The 22,110-nt window shown below is 41.1% G+C and overlaps 1 protein-coding gene and 2 non-coding genes across 6 annotated transcripts; 1 reads left to right on the forward strand and 2 right to left on the reverse strand.

Moving 5' to 3' along the window:
- Window positions 1-62: 62 nt before the first annotated feature.
- On the reverse strand, window positions 63-968 carry asRNA:CR44429 (antisense RNA:CR44429). The gene is made up of 2 exons (NR_123914.1): window positions 788-968; window positions 63-683 (listed from the first exon to the last, which is right to left on the reverse strand).
- On the forward strand, window positions 517-21,825 carry gce (germ cell-expressed bHLH-PAS). Of its 4 annotated transcripts, none has more exons than NM_001272637.2 (10): window positions 517-687; window positions 8,580-9,330; window positions 13,129-13,967; window positions 17,838-18,001; window positions 18,081-18,435; window positions 18,538-18,730; window positions 18,870-19,101; window positions 19,172-19,984; window positions 20,094-20,233; window positions 20,364-21,825. In NM_001272637.2, the coding sequence occupies exons 3-10, from the start codon at window positions 13,138-13,140 to the stop codon at window positions 20,514-20,516; spliced, it is 2,880 nt and encodes a 959-aa protein (NP_001259566.1). In that variant the 5' UTR covers window positions 517-687; window positions 8,580-9,330; window positions 13,129-13,137; the 3' UTR covers window positions 20,517-21,825. The 4 variants fall into 4 exon arrangements, with proteins under 4 accessions (NP_001259566.1, NP_511160.2, NP_001259564.1 ...); NM_078605.3 differs by lacking the exon at window positions 517-687 and adding an exon at window positions 1,760-2,334; NM_001272635.2 differs by lacking the exon at window positions 517-687 and adding an exon at window positions 1,760-1,858 and having other exon boundaries at window positions 9,020-9,330.
- asRNA:CR44961 (antisense RNA:CR44961) lies at window positions 17,807-20,718 on the reverse strand. Its single transcript, NR_123915.1, has 2 exons — window positions 20,146-20,718; window positions 17,807-19,981 (listed from the first exon to the last, which is right to left on the reverse strand).
- Window positions 21,826-22,110: the final 285 nt, after the last annotated feature.

Here is a 22,110-nt window from a genome sequence, read left to right on the forward strand (position 1 = left end):
TTTCTACATTTGTAAATTACAAATAAAAATATTTATATTCCTATTTAGCTATGAGTAGTTTTAACAGCTAACTTGTTAAATATTGATAAATTTAGATTTAATATGTACACATTAAAGGATTTGTATTAAATGACATGAATGATATTGACGATAAAATGATTGATATTTTGTATGCGATCTGTTTGTGTGACCGCAAGTGTGGTGGCCAAGTTGCGTGAGCGCGAGCGAGACGGCTGTGGCTGAGTGTTGACTCGTCTCGAATGTTGCGTATGCGCCCTGTCTGCCCAGCCACTTAAGACTCCTGTGCGTTACTGTTGCTCTTTGGAAAAGCGTGGAAATCGGGAGAGGAAACGCTGTGATTGGGCAGAGGGGTAGTGGGGATGAAAAGCTCCGCTCGCCGAAACGCATCGAAAGCTGTCTGAGCGCGAGAGTCCTGGCTGCTGTCCATTCGCACGTCCGTCTGTTCGCCTGCTCGTCCACCCATCCGACATCTTTGGACCGGGCTTCATCGATGGCAGTCGGTCGGCATCTGTCCAAGTCCCACGACGCGTTGTCGCTCCGCATCGGCCGTTGCTGCAGTGGAAGCGGCCCGTTTGGCCAAGTGGCGTCTCCGTAGTCCCTAGTCTCATGGCGGCGGAGTCTCCTCTCAAGGTTTCCCAGGCACTCCAGACCGTTTCCAGTTCCTAGGTTAGTGCTAGAGCTCGGAATATCTGGCCAGTATCAGGCCAATCCATATATAATAATATATACATACATATATATATATATATGTATATATCGCTATAACGGCCGAGTGTTTTTTGTTCCATTTCGTTTCGATAGCGAGTGTAATTTTTTTGAGAGTGCTCCCCCGTTCTAAGTCGTGTGTGTGTGTGTGTTTCTCTTCCTGTTTGGGTGTGTGTGCTGCGATGTCTCTGTGTTGGTGTAGAGCAGAAGCAAGAAGAAGCAGCATTGTGTAAGACGCCAGCGTCAAGTTCGTAGACTAAACACCAACCTTCTTTTGCGGCTCTACTCTAGCAAAGGGGAAAAGCTTTTCAGAGAGGAAACTCAGAAAATGAGAAAACGATAGAGACAGAGAGCGCAGAGAGTCAATGTGCACTGCTAGAAAATGTGGGGAAAACCAGTTTGCGAGCATGCGATTCGTGACAGTTTGCATATTTTTTAAGCATCTTTATCTCAGATTTCCAAATCTATAACTCAAATATTACTAAATTTATTACAGATAAGTGTAATCAAAATAATTGATAGCTTATTATTATTATTATATAATGCTTCCTTGGAGATTGTTATAAACAGAGGAGATTCAAGTGATTTTTTGTGCAAAACTCTAGTTTTAGCAACGTTTTCTTTTTTCCCGGTGTACTGGGTGAGCATGAACTCGCCGAGGGTTTCCCGGCCGGAAACCTTAGTCAAGGTCTCGCCAGCTTTCCAACGCAGGTTGTTGCTGCGCTCTCGCTCACACTCGCTGCTGGTGGGCGTTTGGCCAATCGCCATCTCTGTCGCACCGCTGTCGGTGACGAGCGAAGCTTTTATTGTATATTTCATCTTTCACGCTCTTTTCCCTGCCATTTCTGCTTCTTTGGGGCAGCGGCACCTAGAGCGGGAGCGGGAGCGGAGTGGAGCGTGAGTGGAGCGTTAGCTTTCCGGGCAGCTGATTCGCGCTCGGCTCGGCTCTCCGCTGCCGTTGCCGCTGCCGCCGTCGCTGCTCCGCTCGTCGTCTGGCTGATTAGTTTAGTTTGTGATTTCAATATATGTAATTAATTTTTGTTTCTGTAGCGGTACGGACGGACGCGTCGCGACGTTCGCTTGGTCCGCTTGGTGTTCGTTCGGTTCGCTTGGAGCTTGGAGTTCGAATTCGGTTCGCCAGCCGTCGCTGTTTCGTATTTATTATTATTTTTTATTTTTTTTTTATGAGTATATTCGTATTTCGCATTTGTATCTGAATGTTTCTTTGGCTCTGCGTACGTGTGTGAGCGATTGTGCGAGTTTCCTTCTCTTTCAACTTGCCTTTTTCGTGGTCGCCGCCGCTGCTAAAATGCAAAGAACACGCTCGAGCAACGTAAATGGCGCCGCGTTAACGAATGGAATTGGATTATCAAACAGTGCCCCCCAGAGCCCCATATAAAAGTTGAAAAAAAAAATAAAATAAAAAACAAAACGAGGAATTAAAACCGAAATAAAACAGGCAACAAACAAACTTCGTTTTGACAACCCCCCCGCCTTTTTTTTTGTTTGCGTGTGTGTGTTTTGTGCCAGTGCTTGTGCTATAGTGTAAAAAAAAAAGTTTGAAACAACAAACCAAAAACGCGCTCGAGGGGAAATATTATCAAAAAGGTAGATGGCGGTGACCTTAAATCATATAGTAATTATAGGGCTATCTTCCAGTTGGACAGTTTCAACAACCAAACGTTGGTGTATGAAAAACTCCAATTATCCTATTATACGACTAGTATGTATATTCATAAGCCCAATGGGGCTTAAATACCGCTGTTGGTGTGTTGTTGAACAAGCTTGAACAAGTATTTTTTTGTGCTCTACGTTGGTGCATTGGAGTGTAGATATAGTTTCAACAACCGACCAACCACCAAGCGCAAAATTAATATTGTTGAAACGTTCGAGCTTAGCAGCTGTTGGTGAACCGTTGTTGGTGTATTGTTGAGTGCGCGGCATTAGATGCTGTTGATCAGAGTACTTTTGGTACTCTTGTGATCCTGTTTCATTTCCGTTTTTGTTCACTGATTTCGATGTTTTCTTGTGCAGAGAATTGGTTTTATATGGTGTAGCCTACGAGTACGAGCATATGTGCTGAAATCAGCGGCGCGTGCGCGCATTTTTGCGCGATCGAAACCCGAGAACGATTCAGTTTTTTGTTGAGTTGGGAAAAGTTTCGATTTACGAAAAACATTCCCACTGTCTGTGTTTGTCATCCTTCGAAAATCTGCTTAGCCAACATTAACGTGTTTGCCCATCCACAAACACATACAAATGCATACAAAAAAAAAACTATCACATTCGCATCGACACAATCAATGAGGCAAGACAAATAAAATTAACATATTAATGAATTTCCAGTTTCTTTTTTCGACTTATTTAATTTTTTAATAAGAAAAGAAAAAACAGAAAAACAAAACAAGCGTGAAGAACTCGAGTCTCTCGACTTCGGCATACCCAAAAAGCACGAAAGCGGGAAGTGTGATTATGGCCAAAATTCCAGATCTGCGCTTTAATGGGTGTGCGAAGATCAACGGATTCCAATGAATATAGATGTTATATGGCGGAGCACTTTATGATGGGTTCTTAGCCTCCCTTGAACTTGTGGGCAGCATGGAAAGAGTGCGATGGAACTGAGCTTTGGATGATAATAGCAATAAAAGTAAATATAAATAGCCCAGCATCAGGTATTTGTTGGCAACAATTTTTCAATGATTTACCAGTTCCGAGTTCCGATCAATAAAAGTGTTTTTTTTCTGTTTTTTTTTTTTTTGCTATTCGGTTTGGTTTTTTCTTTCCAATTTTTGTTTTTTGTTCGGCTGCTTTGCTGCTGCTCTCAAGGTTTTCTGTGTGCTGTTGCCGATGGTGATGATGGTTATGATGATGATGATGATGATGTTGATGATTTTTGTGTGGATGTTTTTCATTTTTATTATTTTCTCTGTTACTTTTTGGCTTTTGTTTTGTTTTATGTTTGATAATTAATTTCTACGTCGCATGCTGATGTTGGCAATTCAAGTGAATTGAAAGAGGGGGGAAACTGTTAAAAATATATAAGTGTACAAATCTCAAGGCAGTTTATAAATATTTTAAAAAATCCATAGGTACATTGGGTAGCTTTTAAATTATAGCCAAAGCATAAGTTCTCTAAAAAAAAAACCATATAATTTGGATGTCTGTTTCATTTTTAAGGACAATAAAATATGCAGTCAATTTCCCTAGCATTTTTCTTTCTTTTATATTTTTTTACGAGTTCGTATATGTAAACATATTTATTTATTTTTTTTCTAACTTGTTGTTCTTGTCGCCCTCATCAAATTTTTTGCTGACGTCGCGTCTAAGAGCGATCGCTTTGGCTGAGCGGCGAGCGTTCAGCGTTCAGCGTTGAGCGGGCCAAGCGGTATAGAGAGTCAAAAGCTCGTCGCTTAAATGTGAGCAGGGGGGCCTGGTGGGGAGAGGGGCCAGGCGGTATTTTTTGTGGAGGGGCCAAGACGCTCTAAAGCTGCGGGAAAAGGAAAGCCGAACCTGTACTGAAAGCGGACCTAAGCAGCGGCAATTGATAACCTAACCTAGACAATAAAAACGACCGCCAACCGATGGCGACCCCAAGAAATGACGTCCACTACTTGAATAACTTGGCATTTTAAGTTAAATATTTAATTTTCAATTAAATGTGTCAGATTCTCTGGGCAGTCAAGCATAATTTAAGACAGGGAAAGTTAGCCGAGAGAAATGGAATGCCAAAATGAGCGAGCTAATGGTACTACTTTTTTTTCGCCACAATTTGTATTCTAAAGTACAATCGGAAAAACTACATAGAATGGGAAAATATTTCAAAAATGCTCGCGTATATTTCGAATTTCTTTTGAATAAAACACAATGTAAGCTATCATAAATTAAGGGCAATCAAATCGAGCCGCAAAGAATGTGGACTGCCAAAACACAAGTTTATCGATAAATCGAATCTTAATTGGAGGCGAATTTAGCATGCCTGATTGGATCGCATATAGCCGAGATAGCTTGACGCCATCTTAGGCAGCTATGCTAATTAAATCGATTTGACTTAGATTAGCCACGCTTGCCGCGGTTCACATGGCGTATGTGCAATAAACGCGGCTCACCATAACGCATACGCCGTGTGGCCAGGAAAATGGTATCCCTTTTGGAACGCATAACTCTCTATCCAGCTATTTCATGCATCGTACAGCGGCCTATTTCCGCTCCCCAATAGTTTACCTTCCTCAAAGTGTCTGTAGGTCAAACTAGTTTTATTTCTGCACCAGATTAGCCTTACAAATATAATCAACTTGAAAGCTCTATATTCAATTGAGACAGCTAGCTACTGTAATTTTATTTTCCCCCCCGTTTCAACTCTTTTTATTGGCTTCGTGATTTTGTAACTGTATTAACTGATATGGTTTTCGATCATCTCTGTGCGCCAATAGCTAGTTTAGTTTCTCCTATATTACCAATGTTATGGAATGTTATGCAAAGTGCACTCGCAAATCTTTGTAGAACGTGCTTGAACGGCCACGTTCTTCCCGCCCTCTCTGGCTCTTTCTTCCCGCCCAGCTTGTTCTCCGCAATAGCTCTTTCTTCTCCGCTCGCTCTCGTTCTTTAGCTGCTCACCTGCTCCCTTTCTCCCCCTCCCCCCACCCATCGAGTGCTCAGCTATTTTTGGTTTTTGCGACAACTTTTTGCCAGCCACCACCTGATGTCGACGTCAGCTTTGGGCCAGGTCGAAACAGCAGCGTCTCGCGGCTGTATAAAGCCGCTTTTGTAATTAGCCCTGCGAGGACTTTTTCTACATATTTTCAATTGAAATTTGGCATTAAATTGCTTGAAGGACGTTGAATCTAGATGCTAGCTAAAAAACTGTGTATCAATTCAATCAATATATATTTCTTAATACCAATTGATGAGTAAAAACGCTTTAAATAGTAAGTTACCACGTCCTGGCATTAACTTTCCACAAAAATATTTATGTCTGTGGTTCCTAGGCGAATTGGCAATGGCGTTCTATATTTTGTGCAACCGCATAGCTTAGAAGAGGTGTCAAGTTTAAGGAAATATATAAAACGACACCATTTGAAGAATATTTAAAAAGTTGATAAAAACGATAAGGCAGTGGTGGAAATGTCTCAAATTCAATGCAGCTCATTCATTAGCATACTTGGAATTTTGCGAACATCAAAGGGGCTGCCATGGCATATCGCCTATATGTCAACCACCCCAACCACAATCCCAACCCAACAGCACTCCAAAGAAAACCCGTTCGGCACTGGCAAAATGATCCACTCTAATGATCTATTAGCAGGCATTTTTGCCTTTTTTTTTTTTTTGCTCTATTTATAAATGATTTCCATACAATGGCGCGCAGCGAGGCGTATACGTAATATTGCGTATACGCCCCGCGGTTCAAACCCAATCTAACGCGCTTCATTCGATGTAACTTTAACTATTGCAAATGTAAACAAACCGAAAGTGTGGATGGGCGGAGACAGGGGCCGGGGGTTTGTGGTTCTGGAAGGGGGGAAGGGGGGGGGGGCTACGTCAAACGTCAAAGCAAATTATATAATTTATTTATTTTGTTACCGCTGAGCGAATACTCTCTTCACTCTATGTGTCGTTTGCTTTGTGTTCTCTCCCGTTTCGCCTCCGATTATCCCCTGCAAATCCCCTGTAGACCCCAAAGTTCGTTGTCGTTGTCTGGCAAATAGCTTTTCGCCTTTTTCTCGCCCATTTCTGCCGTTCTCATTCTTCTTTTCTTATTTTTCGTGCTTTATTTTGACGGAGCACTTGAATTTATTTTTGTTTTATTCTTTTTCATCTACGTCGCCCCGCCGAAATACAAACACAAAAATGGGCAAGTGCAAAAAATAAAAAATAAAAACAAAAAATAATAATTATAAAAAGCGGCGAGCAGAAAAGGTTTTTATATTACATTTTAATTTTTTGTTGTTATTTTTGCGTGTGTGCTTTGTGCTGTTTTTGTACCCCTCTTTCTGCAATTACGACCCGCTGGCGGGTGATTGACCCAGGCCCCAAAACTCGGACCCCAGTTCCAGACCCATTCCGACCAGATACAGATACAGCTATATCTACAGATACAGATACTGCTAAAAGAACGGAGCCACTGCAGCTTTACGATGGGTGGTGGTTGGGTGGTTGGGTGGTTGGTGGTGCTGTGCTTCTTGGGGTGGTGGTGCGTGTGTCAACCGCACAGCACAAACAAAAAGTCCAGGAAAAAAATGTTTACAAAGATTTTCTGCGTGCCTGCGATGTCCCTGAAAAGCGAGTGGAGATTACATTAGGAAAAACTAGAAAGCGAAAGGCATTAAAAAGGGTTTACATGTGTACACAAAGCGAAATTGAGGGAATCTTTTCCAACACATATTCTAAAAAAATTCATTAAAAATATCTACAAAAAACATGGATAATTGAGTAAAGGAAACATTTTTTTTAACTACATTGTTTTAGCAATATTTCGTGTCACTTTGCACCGAATCTTGAAAATCCAGTACCTGCTGTGTTCACTGTAGCAAACCCACACGCACGCACACACCCACACACACACAGATACGCAGTGGGAACCTCCATCTACTTGTGTGTGTGTGTGTGTGTTTGCACACGCCCACCTACGTACAACGCCCCCCGCAGGGGGATTCCTAATGCCGCAGGATTCAGTTGTCCTTGATTCACACAGACAAACGCACACACACACACACAGAGAAATAGCAATATAAGTGCGTGCCTGCGCCTGTCTGTGTGAGCTTTTGGGGAAAAGTTGGGGACACTCGTAAAGAAGTTTATCTTCTTATATATATATTTGATTTAGACTGCCAAGCAACACTTGAAATGAATGCGCACAAAATAAATATATATTTTGTATACACACTCTGTTTGTGGAATTAAAGATGAAACTGATGATAAGAGGCGGGTATAGACCATAGAACTAGACCAGATGCCATTTAAAGGATAATAGTTCGGTGAAGCCAAAAGAATTAGCTGGTTGAATGATTCCGAGATAAAATGTTGAGTTATTCAATTGGGTTATTGATTATCAGATGCAAAGGATCCCTACAAAAAAAAACGGGGCTTACCTACTCCGATTTTATAAACACATCAATAAATGGTAGCTTTTATTGCAAAAGCTAACAAACTGCATTGTTATTCTAGACTTTTCTTGTTCTCAAATTCGCGCACTCCATAAAATGCTTATAAACATGTACGATTGAGCAAAGAAACTAGAGATACAAGTTGGAATAGCAATCAATCGAGCAGCTCAGGATAATAAATTAAGTCGGCCCATCGAAATGTGTCGAGTTCAGCAGAAAAAAGAAAGCAATTCAAGTGAAATATGTATCAGCAATGGTGATGGCTCAACTCGGGTTCAATAATTCCCTTAATTTGCGACTGGTGGTGCTAACTTTTTGTTTTGTTTTATTGGATTTAACCGGTTTATTATTTCACAAAACAGCCACAAAAGTCAACGAGATAACAAAAAGCTAAAAACAAAAGGAATTTAAGAAGCATTTAGCGGCAGCTGCAGAACAACAAAGCAACAGGTGACAGCACAGAACAGATCAACAATGATATTAACATTTTTTTTGTTTTGTCCGTTCGTCAGCTAGTGGGAAATAAAAATTAAAATATAATTTAGATATTCATTTAATTAAGAAACAAAATCCCCAATAGCGGAGACAAAAATAAGCGAAGGATAATGATGGAATTAAGTTTAAGATACACTCATGGGTTTTAACTAAGTAGCTGAAATAAAAATGCCTTTTAAACTATAAGCCAGAATGAATATAAGTTCAAATGTGCCCGTTTTTAAACCGCTTCTTTTTCTTTTCGACTCTTTTTAGCAACAACAAATAAACACTAGCTGGAAGCTGAATGGCTAAGCAACAACTGAAATTAAAGCTACAACAAAGTGAAACAAAATACCTCCAGCTGTACAAATATTGATTGATATTGAACACGTTAAAAAGAAACAAATGCACAAATTTAAAGCAAAATAATGGGGAAATTAAAACAAAGAGCTGTCGGAGATGACTAACTAATGAATATGTAAACTAAGCTTGTTTCCCCCCAACCCGTCCAACTGAAATCCGAAAAAAAATACTAAGTGTGTTTTAAAAATGTTTGAACAAATACCATAGAGAATACCGTTAGGTGGCGGTAGTGTAACTGTTACACTGTAAAAATACCAAGTGAATTGAATTAGGTGCAAGAAAATACTGAAATTTAGTTACTGGTTGTTAATATTTTCGTTTATTTTTTTTTTTCAAAATAAAAAACAAAGGTACAAAGAATCCCGAAGAAATATTAAAGAAACACAAATAACGGGGAAGATAATAAAGCGAATTGCAACTGCAGGACAGTAACAACAACAAAGCAAAACAAAATAATACAAAATATATAATTCACCAATATAACACCAACAACCAGCAGACAGAGCGAGACGGATAGAGGCGTAAACTAACTGCACAAGCGAGTGCAAGCGAGAGGGCGTGCGTGAGAGCTTGCCGAAAGAGCGCAAGAAAGAGAGAAGGGGGGCGAGAGAAAGAGAGAGCGAAAGCTTCATGCAGAATAACAAGAAACAGCGAAAAACATGTAAGTGAAATTGATTTTTTGCCCTCTCCCTTTATTTGAATGATTGTATTGTTGTTATTGATATGGCCAGCATTAGATGTAAATATTTCATGATTGATTTATGGGGCCCCTGAGAAAAGAAAGCTTACACTGCTGATCGGTGGCAACCCTGGACAAGTTGTGATGGTCTTGCTTTAGGATACTTAAATTGTAGTAACCGCAAAAGATTCATAAGATAAGATATTATATTATTAAGATTACGGTAAGCAGCAATCATTATATTTAGTTTAGCAAATCTTCTATTTATTAGCTTACGGTATATTGGAAAAAGATGATAACCCTGTATAAGCTATTATAAATAGTACTATGAATAAATTAATGGATTAATTCTAATGTTTGATTAATATGAAATAGTAACATGGTTGCGATAATCTCAACTGACTATCACTTACATATGTGGCAAGTCTAAAGATATTTACTATTATTGTTATCATGTTAATGGCGCCTAAAAGCTGGAAACTCCCTATATCTAACCTATAATCTAAACCAAGCTATCTAAACTATGAATACAAGAAAATCACCGTCCAAAGTTGTTGACTTGGCCAACTCACTCGTAACGGCAATCACTTGCATTATCCTTATCTGCTCGCCAAAACCCATTCATCAGATGACTCAGTGGGCAATGCAACAATGTTTGATTACAATGGTGATTAGAGGGGATTACGAACTAGGTTACATGATAACAACTTCTGAAGGTCATCTATTTTGGTACAATTGTAACTAGTTCCAAACACAAAGGGTAAACAATTAACACAAACAAGGTCGAACCCAAAAACTAGATCTTACGTTTGAAACCCAAATTTTGGAATCTTATAAATAAAACTATATTGGGCATATGGCATACACATTTCATAGAACCAAACCACAGTTGTAATAGTCAAAACTTGACCTCCAACACTTTTGCGGTCTAATCAACCGGGCGATATCTCCACTTTGGCCATAACACCACCAGCAATGCTAGATAAACTCAACAAAGGCGACGGGTTCAACAACAATTGGTGGGTGTCTGGCCATGGTCGTGGAATTTGTTGATAGAATTCGAGCAATCGAGAAGAGCAAACAAGCGACATCGGTCGGCGGCTTATCAAAAGCAATATTCATGTTTAATATCTGTACGAAGATTATAATTGCCCTGCGCTCACACGAGTCTCTGTATGTTTGTATGTATATGCTCATCGCACACGAATATACCCCAAAATGTATATGGCCAATCGCAATGGCAATTTTTGGGCTATCCCATTGCAAACTTTATCGATTTGCGGGCCATCGAGAGTTTTGAAGGCGCGTCGTGTGCCACTTTACAATTGTCGAAATAGTTCCTCAAGATAAGAGCAATTAGGGCGATTTTTTCGCATGATAGCCAATCTGAAATCAGGGGCTTTATTGTCATTCATGATTTTATTTTTGAACATTGTAAATCAACTTGAAAAAGGGCTGATTAGCTTTCAACTCTTATCTTGATCTATTCTCGTGCAATTACTCTAATGATAGGTTTTCGAAAATAGTTGAAAATAGTTGTGCAGTAAAAACTCGAATAGTGCTATAGTAATTTGCCTAAATATATGATCCAAAACCTAGATTTCGAAATAAATCATTAGTTAAGAACTGTTAAGCAAGTTTATTAGTTTTAGCACCTTATTCGAAAGGAAACAAATAATAGGCATACTCAATTGTTCATCACATTGCGTATACGCCCCGTTGCACCAACATAGCGATCACCGTAGCAGCCCAAGGACTATACCATATATTCAGTGCTGTTAATATAGAAACGAAATTAGAGAAGTAAATCCATTTCCACTTTCGGTTGATGGCCCACCCACTTGTTGTATCTACCCATCGCCTGTGCGTTGCGTATACGCCCCATTGCACCGACAGATTCAGTCATGCAAAGTGGCAAATGTGGCGGCCGCCCGCTGTGGCACAAACGCCGTCTGGTGATTTTGGCAGCACTTGACATGTCTACCCTCGTTGTCTTTATGACCGCTGTTTACCCGCCACTCGAGAACAATTGCAAAACAAATTCGGAATGGGGGGAAAATAAAAATGTGCAACAGCAAAATAAACTAATAAAGTAAAGAAGCGCAATTATTACGGCAATCGACGATGATAACAACTGGAAAAAGAAATGCCTGCATTGCATATTACTTAGTTGTCGAGTGACTGCGTGACTTCCTTGTTGACCATATAGTCATATTTCGTAATTTATCACCTTCTTATTGTCTAGTCTATTTTCGCTTGGTAAAGAGTTTTGATAGCAAGCTAGAATGTTAATTACAAGCCAAGCAGTATTATAAATTATAAATAGTTGCTTATTCCACGGGTATATCAACAAATATTTCAGATCATACATATCGTCATTTTCTTACTGTGTACTCGTACAATCAATTTAACTATATATTAATTTGTTTATGTCATATCTCTTTCAATATCGAAATTCCTGCGAACAAATACATAAGTGAAATAAATTCGTTTTTAATTAAGCCATTAATTATAAACGATATTTCCTAGAAAACCATGATGAATAAATTGAAAAGTGGTATTAATCTGGAAACAAAACCAGAGATATTACGGTCATCAAATATTTCAATTAATAATAAAATATACTAAAATATATATAAATATTACATTGAATACGATTGTTCAGGGATTGCCCGAGTTTTTTTATTAAATTAAATAGATTAAATTATTTCATATTAGCGTAAATTCTTCAAGAACTAAGCACCTTTTCCCACGGCAATGATAGTTTTATATACATGTATGTGGGGATGGAAAGCTTCAATTGTCCACAAGGGAAAACAAATAAACAGCCAGCTCGAGGGCAAAAAAAAAAAAAATACAAAATTTATGACCAGAACTCCCCGCAATTCCCTCGATCCACAAATGCGATTGTCATGTGAATCAGAGGCAAGAAAATAATACACGAAAATATGCCAAAGGAAATGGAGGAAGTAAATATAGTTCAAAGATCTGCCCTGAATAGACGGTTATATTTTTGTGTGTGATCTGAGCAGGTCCATGGGCACATACATACATACATACATGCATATGTACATAGTACATATATATAGTAGTGTTTTGAATTATTTATAGGCGACACTTGGATAGGATTCGCATATAAATAACGTGGACTTCTTTGACTTTTCATTTGCTTCGGCTTTTGCTTGTGTCATTCAAGCAAAAAAAAAAAGTGAATCCCTTCCCTTTTCTGCGCCGCCGCCCATGACTTTTCAAATATCATTTATGGTTTTGAGCGTTTTACGAGTTCGATCATTAAAAAATCGCAGGAACGTCGAGTCCCAATTGCGTTCATTTCCTTGGTCAGCTATTTGATTTCGTTGGCAGCTAAATTTAGTTTTTCGAAAATACAACAAAATAATAATTTGAGAACAGCATTGGACAATAAAAACACAATGTTCGGCTCTTAAGTGCACTGGGAAAAATACACACAATAGCACACAAATATAAATTCCTTACATAAATGTTAATTTTGAATGAATCTATTATTATTACTATTATTAGTTTTAGTCTTTAGAACGAGTTTATATAACTTTAAGTATTAATTAGAAAATCAATTTTCATACATTTTTTGGCTGCCATTTTTCCATCAGTGCAGCCACCATTAAATGGGAAAATAATCTATTGGGCAATTAGAATTAGAGGGGCCCTAGAATTCTTATCAGCCATCAATGATGCAATGATCTCCTCAGCCGATCGCTCACAGAACCTGTCCAACTCTCTGTTTTTGTTTTTTTTTTTCAGCTGGAGAACATGGAGGGTGCCAGTCGCAGCAGGAACTCCTCCACGAGCCACAGTCAGGGTCGCGGCCAGGACATTGAGGATCTCAAGCAAGACATTCCCTACTTTGACGAACCGCCGGCGCTCGATGCCGATCTGCTTGTTCTGGGCAAGAGCGAATGCCAGCTGGACGAGCTGGCCTGGGATCGTGATGCGGATGGGGATGCGGATGCGCCGCTAGAGACGGCACCCGCCGTCGATCTCGAGGAGGATAACTATCCGGATGAGAACGAGAGCTCGGTGCTGGGCAGCGACTATGCGCCCAGTGGGAGTGGGAGTGGTGCGAACAGTTTCTACCAATCGCCGACGCCCTCTGCCACCGGATCTGGTTGCGATCTGATGCTCCGACCGCCATCGAATTCCATGTACCATTTCAATTACCGATCGCCGGGTAGTCCAATGCCTGTGGCTCCAGGAGTGACCAACTCACGAGGTCTGCATCCGTATGCACATTCCCCGGCGCATGGTAATCCGCCTGGTTTCTATCCGAATATGTGGTATCCGAATGCACCATACGGATCGGCAGGAGCGGCAGGATCCGCCGGAGGAGCCGTTTCCGGTGGCAGGTACATGGGCTATGGACCGGGCGGAGTGCCAGGAGGAACCAATTCGGGTCCGGGTGCGGGTCCTGGAGCAATGCAAGCTGCGTATCCTGGACACTCGGCTCACATGCATGCGCTGCATCATCAATATCCGCAGCCACATCCGCACGCCCACCACCCGCAGCATCCGCATCATTCACCACATCCGCACCACCCGCATCCGCACGAGACCATGATGGAGATGTTTCAGCTCTCGAATAGGTGAGTTCCATAGATCTTTTAATTCATTTGATAGCTTCTCCAGCTGCAATACATTGAATATTCAAGTTTCTAGGGTATACAAATTCGTTTTGATTAGCCAGAAACTCATTGTAAATATGAAACTGAAAGCTTTAAGATGTGAAAACGGAATATTTCAGCCCGCCAATTGGAATGATTGCTTTGTTATCCAAAACCTGGGGCATGTACTAGTTCAAGGCGCACGCATTTCGTGTGCACCGCCATTTCGAGGCGAGGAACCCACCCACCGCGCTAATGGGGGGCAGCATCCACCCGTGGCCCCTCGACGGGCGGTCGGGTGGCCAATTTGGCATTATTCAGAAGCACCCACTCCGAGCTTCCAGCTTCCCGCTGAGTGGCTGGCCTGATTGAAGATTGCTCCCCCCCCCCCAATTAGGCGTCATCTTGTGGCACTTGTGGCACTTGCGGCACTTGCTTCACTTGTGCCACCAACTAAGCACCCCAAACCACCGAAAACCATTTGATTAGGCGGCCGTGGGCGCTGCTAATATATTTTTATCAACATTTCGTTTGATTTATTTTCGTCAACGAGACGACTGGACTGAATTCATTCGGCATTCGGAGTTCCTAATTCAGTGAAATCGCCATTCATCCGAACTGCAGGAGAGCTGCACAAGTCCACCCACCCTTTTTGGCCAATCCCTTCAAGACCATTCGCTTTGCTAACCGCCCACTTTGATTGACAGACCATAAACAGAACACTGTGCTCACTTATTTCCTTATTCACTTGGCCATATGTGTTTGCATATGTATCGCTCTTGCCGTTGCTGTACCGTTACTCTCGAACTTATAATCCGATGCGTTTCGATACGTCATTAGCGCGGCTTCAAGGTCGCTACTACTGCATCCGTCGATTGAGAGAGGGGGGGCGGTGGGTGTTGGGTGTTGGGTGGTGCCGGCAGTTATCGATACGCGCGCACTTACATTGTAAGCGGCAGCAAACAAACAGAAAGCGCGAACGAGACAGACTACGGAAGCGAGGGAGAAGCCAGCGATGCACTGGCAGAAAATGAGGCATATAGCTGCTGCTGAAATGTAAAAAAATATCCCAAAAATATCTTTATTTCACGCCGTTAACTCAATTCAAGTTCAAACACAATTCAATTCAATTCAATATTTTTTATCGAAAATATCGTTTATATGTTGTTATCGATATAATCGAAAAATAGTATATCGATACATGTATCTATTTATTTTTTTTAATATTTTCAAAAATTTTTATTGTATCCGCTTGAGAGTCCAAAGTGAAATTGCTCATACGCAGTGTTGTCCGAATGAAGTTGTATTGGTTGTACTTGAACTAAAAGCTCAGTTCGAGCCGAAGAATCTATATTTAAATTTATTTGCAATCAATAAGAGTGCCTGTGTGAAGATTTTACAAGTGTAGTTCGATTCCCCATTCAGCGGCGAATGCAACAAGTTGAGTAAACAAACAATCGCACACTCGCGGATAACAAGCATACACACTCAGCCGAAGGCGAATGTGTACAAATACGAGTCTGTGTGCGTGCGTGTGCGTATGTGTGCGTGCGTGTGCGTATGTGTGTGTATGCGTGTGTGTGTGGAGGAGCGGAAAATGGCACTTGGAAATGGCTAAAAAGTAGACAACTCGAGGGGCCAAAGCCAACAGTCGTTGGCCACTTGGCCAACAATTGCACAGACAACAATTTGACATCAAGTGCAAGGGTGCAGTGCACTGTGCTAACTCAATCAAGGCCAACAAATCGCTGCATCGGCAATTGCGAATCGCAAATGGCAATCGGCTGAACGTTTCGAATACCCTGGAACATTAATTGGCCTTAAAACAGACCATTGCACCAATGGCAGAATATAAAATATATAACACATATATAGTTCGTAGTGTGATTAAAAACATTAAACTGCCTTTAGTCCAATTAATTTGCGTTTATGGAACTTTTAATGGCTTGTTTATATTAATGGTCATTTTCGAGTCCATTTTGAATGGTAAATAAATAAGGCTTTATTTGTAAATTTAAGAAATAATGTTTTCTTGTTTTCTCTTTTTTTTTTTTGGTAGGTCAGTTACCTTTCGTTATCTTCACTACTTTTGATCTGTTTAATATTGAATATTTTTTGAATGCAACAATTTCGTACATAACCTCGAAACTTGGTTTATAATATATATATGTATATTTTTATTTTTATTAATCATTTGTAAAAAGACATATGGTTGAAAAAATATCGATCTTATCTCCCTTGAAATATCGTTTATAAGATATTTACTATTATTTTTATATATTTTTCCCAAGTAGTTGGTTGCATTTGTTTATTTGGCTGTTGCGCACTTTCCCAGTGCTTTTTTTTTTGTTTTTCCTATTCCTATTTTTCTTCATTCTTGTTGTTTTTTTTTTTGTGCAACTGTTTGCATTGCTTTTGCCAATGCAATTGCAATTGCAATTGCAATTGCTCCTGCACTTTGTTTTGCACTCGCCAATGTGTGTGTGTTTTTTGCGAACTTGTTTTGCAATTGCGTTTTAAAATAAATTACATCAGTCGTGGAGGGGGGGGGAAGGGGTTGGAGATAGGGGTTGGGGGTTGGTCGTGGGCCGATGGGAGTGAAGTGGGGCATTTGGTCGGGATGGGGCTAAAACAACATTGTGGCAACGGACAGCGGTAGCCAATCGGATGCGGCGATCTCACATTTCCGTATAAATTACTCATGAACTCGGCCGGCGGAAAGCGGATGCAATGGGGCGCACCGAAAATAATTAACCCGAAAAAGTTCATTAGCCAAATATCCATTTACAATTGATTACAAACAGAAGAACTTCCAAAAATTAATATTAAACTTTATTAACAATAACGAATTAAAAAAGAGGAGTTTATTTTCCAAAGAACTGCCCAATTAATTGCAGTGCATCGCTTTATGCAATCGCAAGATTGGCGCCAAGCGAAACGAACCAAAGCCTCACCAAACAGAACGTGATCATTGCACTCGAATCCCCGTTTCCAAACGCCCCCTCCCCGAAACGCCACCCATGCAAAACTGATAATTATTGACAGACGGACAATTGCAAGGTGGGGAGGGGGGGGGATGGGGGTAAGGATTTATTTTGTTGTCATAGTCTAGCCGGGGCACTATGTAATACTTGCGACTGCGTAACGGCCAAACAAATGCCCAGTCATCACATGTGCATGTACATAAGTATGTACGTATGTATGTACGAATGTACAAATAAATGCGATTATACGGACACTTACGGACAAGCGATGCCGTTCAGCTTTTGAGAGTCTGCAGATTATTACGAAACATACGTAATGTACGCAATGAAGTTTCATACGATTGCGAAATGTTATGCAAACAGAACTGTTATGCAAACAGCTGTCCAAAAGTATGCAGTGCCAAAAATTCACAGCTGCATTTCCTTTTTTTTTCCTACCTCAACGAACACAATCATCACTTATCGTTGACAACAGTGTACATTGTGTATTATTTATTATCCATTTTTTTTTTATTATCATTTTTATTATCCACATTATTCTGACATTTTAGTCTGAGCATCATCGCTGGCATTGCTCAAAAAGGTTCAACAATATTAAATGCATACTTATTTTAAGCTGATGCCGAAGGGGAAATCACAATACTTCACCTCTTTTGTTACGATTTCATTTGGGCGCTTTTAAGCAAGGCTCTTAATACAGTTTTGACCTTGTTCGCGAATGCCGGGAGTTTCCTAACCTTAAAGTGTATCATATCATAATGAAATGACAGTTCCTAAAAGGTTTTGAAATGCTTTTACATGCGAAAAAGCAAGCAATTAATCATCGAATTGAAATATAAACATATACTTCATTATTTATTTATTTCAGTGGTCGAGAGGCGCGAAACCGAGCGGAAAAGAATCGGCGGGACAAACTGAACGGATCCATCCAGGAACTATCCACAATGGTGCCCCACGTGGCGGAGTCGCCACGTCGAGTGGACAAAACAGCCGTTCTGCGCTTTGCCGCCCATGCATTGCGATTGAAGCATGGTAAGCTATATACATATCTCGTATTTATCCAAATGCATAGTAATACTATATAAAAAAAAAAAAAAAACAACTCCTTCAGCCTTTGGCAACAGTCTGATGCAGCAGCGACCACAGATCACGGACACCCTGATGGACATGCTGGACAGCTTCTTTCTCACACTCACCTGCCATGGCCACATACTGCTGATCTCGGCCAGCATTGAACAGCATTTGGGCCACTGTCAGTCGGATTTGTATGGTCAGAGCATTATGCAGATCACGCATCCCGAGGACCAGAACATGCTCAAACAGCAGCTGATCCCCACCGAGTTGGAGAACCTCTTCGATGCCCATGGCGATTCGGATGCGGAAGGTGAGCCCCGCCAGCGGAGCAAAGCCGAGGAGGATGCCATCGATCGCAAGTTGCGCGAGGATAGACGCAGTTTTCGCGTGAGGTTGGTCCAAAATCTAATCATAGCTTATCTTATCACGCATCTTATCAACCTAATCTTGATATGCTGTGATTGTCTAATACCCATGTTTTTTTTTTTATGCAGATTGGCTCGTGCTGGTCCCAGATCGGAACCCACCGCCTACGAAGTGGTCAAGATCGATGGCTGCTTTCGGCGTAGTGACGAAGCGCCACGCGGCGTACGCTCCAATCATTTCAGCTCCAATCTGCAGTTAATCAGGCGGACACGCGGTCGTGACGATGTCATTCCACTGCACACCATTAGCGGCAATGATATCGTAAGTTGATCTTTAAATTATTGATATAAGATCCTTTCGAATGATGTCATATCGTATGTTGCAAGTACTACCGTACTGAAACTATTCGACATCATCACAAGTTGAAGCCACCATAATCCTTTCTCCATGATTCGTTTAGATTCTGACTGGCTGCGCCCGGATAATCCGTCCGCCGAAGATCGCCAGTCGGCTGATCGATGCCAATACACTGGAGTACAAAACCCGCCACTTGATTGACGGCAGGATCATCGACTGCGACCAGAGAATTGGTATCGTGGCCGGCTACATGACGGATGAGGTGCGCAATCTCAGTCCCTTCACCTTCATGCACAACGACGATGTGCGCTGGGTGATCGTGGCCCTGCGTCAAAGTGAGTGTTCCTAACATAGTCCAGCATATCGTATGTAACCCAATGCCATCATCCATTTGGCATCTTTCAGTGTACGACTGCAATAGTTCATATGGCGAGTCCACTTACCGGCTATTCACCCGCAACGGGAACATCATCTACCTGCAATCGAAGGGCTATCTGGAGATCGACAAGGAGACGAACAAGGTGCACTCCTTTGTCTGTGTGAACACGCTGCTTGGCGAGGAGGAGGGCAAGCGGCGGGTGCAGGAGATGAAGAAGAAGTTCTCGGTAATTATCAACACACAGATACCGCAGTCGACCATCGATGTGCCCGCCTCCGAGCATCCGGCTCTGCTGGAGAAGGCCGTGCTGCGGCTCATCCAGAATCTGCAGAAGTCTGGCGAGAATGGTGGCCACGATGACGGCGACGAGGACGATGATGCGCAGGATGGCGACGACGACGAGGAGGATGATGATGACGATCAGGACGATGGCGCGCGCAGCATGTCCGAATTCGGTGATCCCTATGGCAGTCATCACGGCCGATCGCATCATGGTTCCTCCGCTCTATCCTCACACGGGCATGGTAACGCCAAAACCCCACCCCTGGCACTGGTTCCGCCGGAAGCGTCCTCTGTCAAATCGGCGATTACGAAGAGTATCAGTGTGGTCAACGTTACGGCGGCCAAACATTTGCGTGGTATCCACGCATCGACGGCAGTCAAATCGCCCAGCTCCTTGGGCAGCTGCACCTGCAGCGATTCGCATTCGCCTTGCGACTTCTGCCAGGGTGCACCCACGACCGATCTCCAGGCGGTTGGGTCCAATCTGAAGAGGGGCAGCACTGCTCACGTGGAAACCGAAGAGAAGCTGTCCAAGCGGCGTTTTATACCCAGCACTGGTGAGTTGAAATTGATTTAGCAACTTGATTTACTATTGCTGGATATTTTAATAATGCCAATGTTTGTTCGAATGTTTAAATATTCAAATATTGAACTATTTGCCGGCAGAAATCGAGCATGTGCTGCACACATCTTTGGACCAAATCGGGCGTAATCTTACCCAGCAGCTCAATGTGGCCAGGAATTTGCGGGAACAGAGTCAGCGATACGAGTTGCCCCATGCCAATCAGCGATTCGATGAGATCATGGTAAGCTATTGGCATTCAATTACAGCGAGAATCTTGAAATGAAATTACAAGCAAATGAAATATAGGAGAGAGATTGGAAATCACACAGTTTGTGATTGATGCTGACCGTATTTTCGTGACCCTTTTGCAGCAGGAGCACCAGAAGCAGAGTGAACTGTATGTGAACATCAAGAGCGAGTACGAGGTGCAGCTGCAGCATAAGGCAAGCACCCGGAAGTCATCGGATTCGGATCGGAATCAGGAGCAGCCGCCGCCGCCGCTTCAGGAGGACGACCAGGACTAGAGTGATGGAGAGCGCCCGATCGGGTCTCGACTGAAGGGTTTCATCGATGTGATATGTAACTACTGTCCTGGCAGTCAGCTCAAGCCCCAACATACAAAGTGTCCCTAATTCGTACCAACCAATAGAACCAATAATTCAGGGTTACTTCTCGTTCGGTCAACTGATGGGTAACTGCTGCGGTACAGTTTAGGTACAGATACAGATACGGATAGATAACCTTTAACCCCAACTTATGAGTGAGCCTGAGACAAGCATACTTTAGATACCCTGCCCACATGCACACACTCACATATATATATATATATATATATATATATGTACATATATACACTGTTTGTTCAGTTTGTTGTTTTTAACTTCCTGTCCCACGTAGAAGGACTTTTACATGCATGTAGAACTAGTTACCGTTACCGTTTCCGTTTCCGATTTCGTTTAGAATGTTAGACACATACATATTTAGTAGCTTAATCCAATCACAGCTGATTCTTTTGAACACAACTTGTTATTTGCTGATCCCAATTTTCTAAAACAAAAAGATGGTAGAACAAATATGAATAGAAAAGAGTCACGTCAATTTGCATCGAAAGCGGAAACGGCAACAAACACCCACAAAGGATTAAGATAATGATATAAGTAATGATTAGCGTAAATGGGAGGATTTAAACAATTATTATGCTAAATGAAATATACTATTAAAAACCTATGTACCATACGTTGTGCGTAATGCCCAAACTAAACGTGATAAAAGACTGTTACCAACTACATACACACATACATAATACCGAGATGGAAACAACCGTAAATCTAAAACTAAAACCTAAACTTAAATCGGCATAGTTTCGCATGAAAAGGTAATATATACATACATACATAAATATAACAAATATATTCATACGCGCACTAAAAGGAAGCGTTGCATAGTTTAATTACATTTACCGTACGAACACTTTTTATAGATGTTTAATGTTGTTATGGTTAAGATAAATCCGGACGAATTGATGGATTTTGGCCAAGCACGGTGCACTGCATATATGTAGCAAGTGAGCCAAGTACAATTTACACAAATGTATACATAATTAGATGCATATATGGTTCGATGTAAACTAATAATAAATCGATGTAAAAGCGTAAAAACGGAAGTTAAGAAACCACACACACACACAAACACACACACCCACAAAAACCAGAAAAAGCTGAGGCGACAAAAATATGAGAACTCTGTTAAATGTTTGTTATGCATTTGTTTTTTTTTTTATCTAAATTAATATTAAACTAATGTATTAGTGAATAAACTTGTGTACCTACATACAAAACAATGATAAAGCAGTTATGGCGGTGGTTTTATTTGTTTTTCTTCCAAAATAATAATTGCAAGAGCTGTACGAAAGTAATAAATTACTTCGATGCCAGAACGTTAAATAATTTCTTTAAATGTTTTATATTTCATTTTGTGGCATTCAATGCTTATTTTTTTTTTTTTGAACGTTTGGCGCTGCATTTACCACAATCAGTGATTTAAGCAAATAGTGGGGAAAACCCTTTTGTGAAAGTGAAAAAAAGTTAGCTTTTTCTTAAAGTTATTCTAGATTTCGTA

Source organism: Drosophila melanogaster, chromosome X, assembly GCF_000001215.4.
Source record: "Drosophila melanogaster chromosome X".
Lineage (NCBI taxonomy): Eukaryota > Metazoa > Arthropoda > Insecta > Diptera > Drosophilidae > Drosophila > Drosophila melanogaster.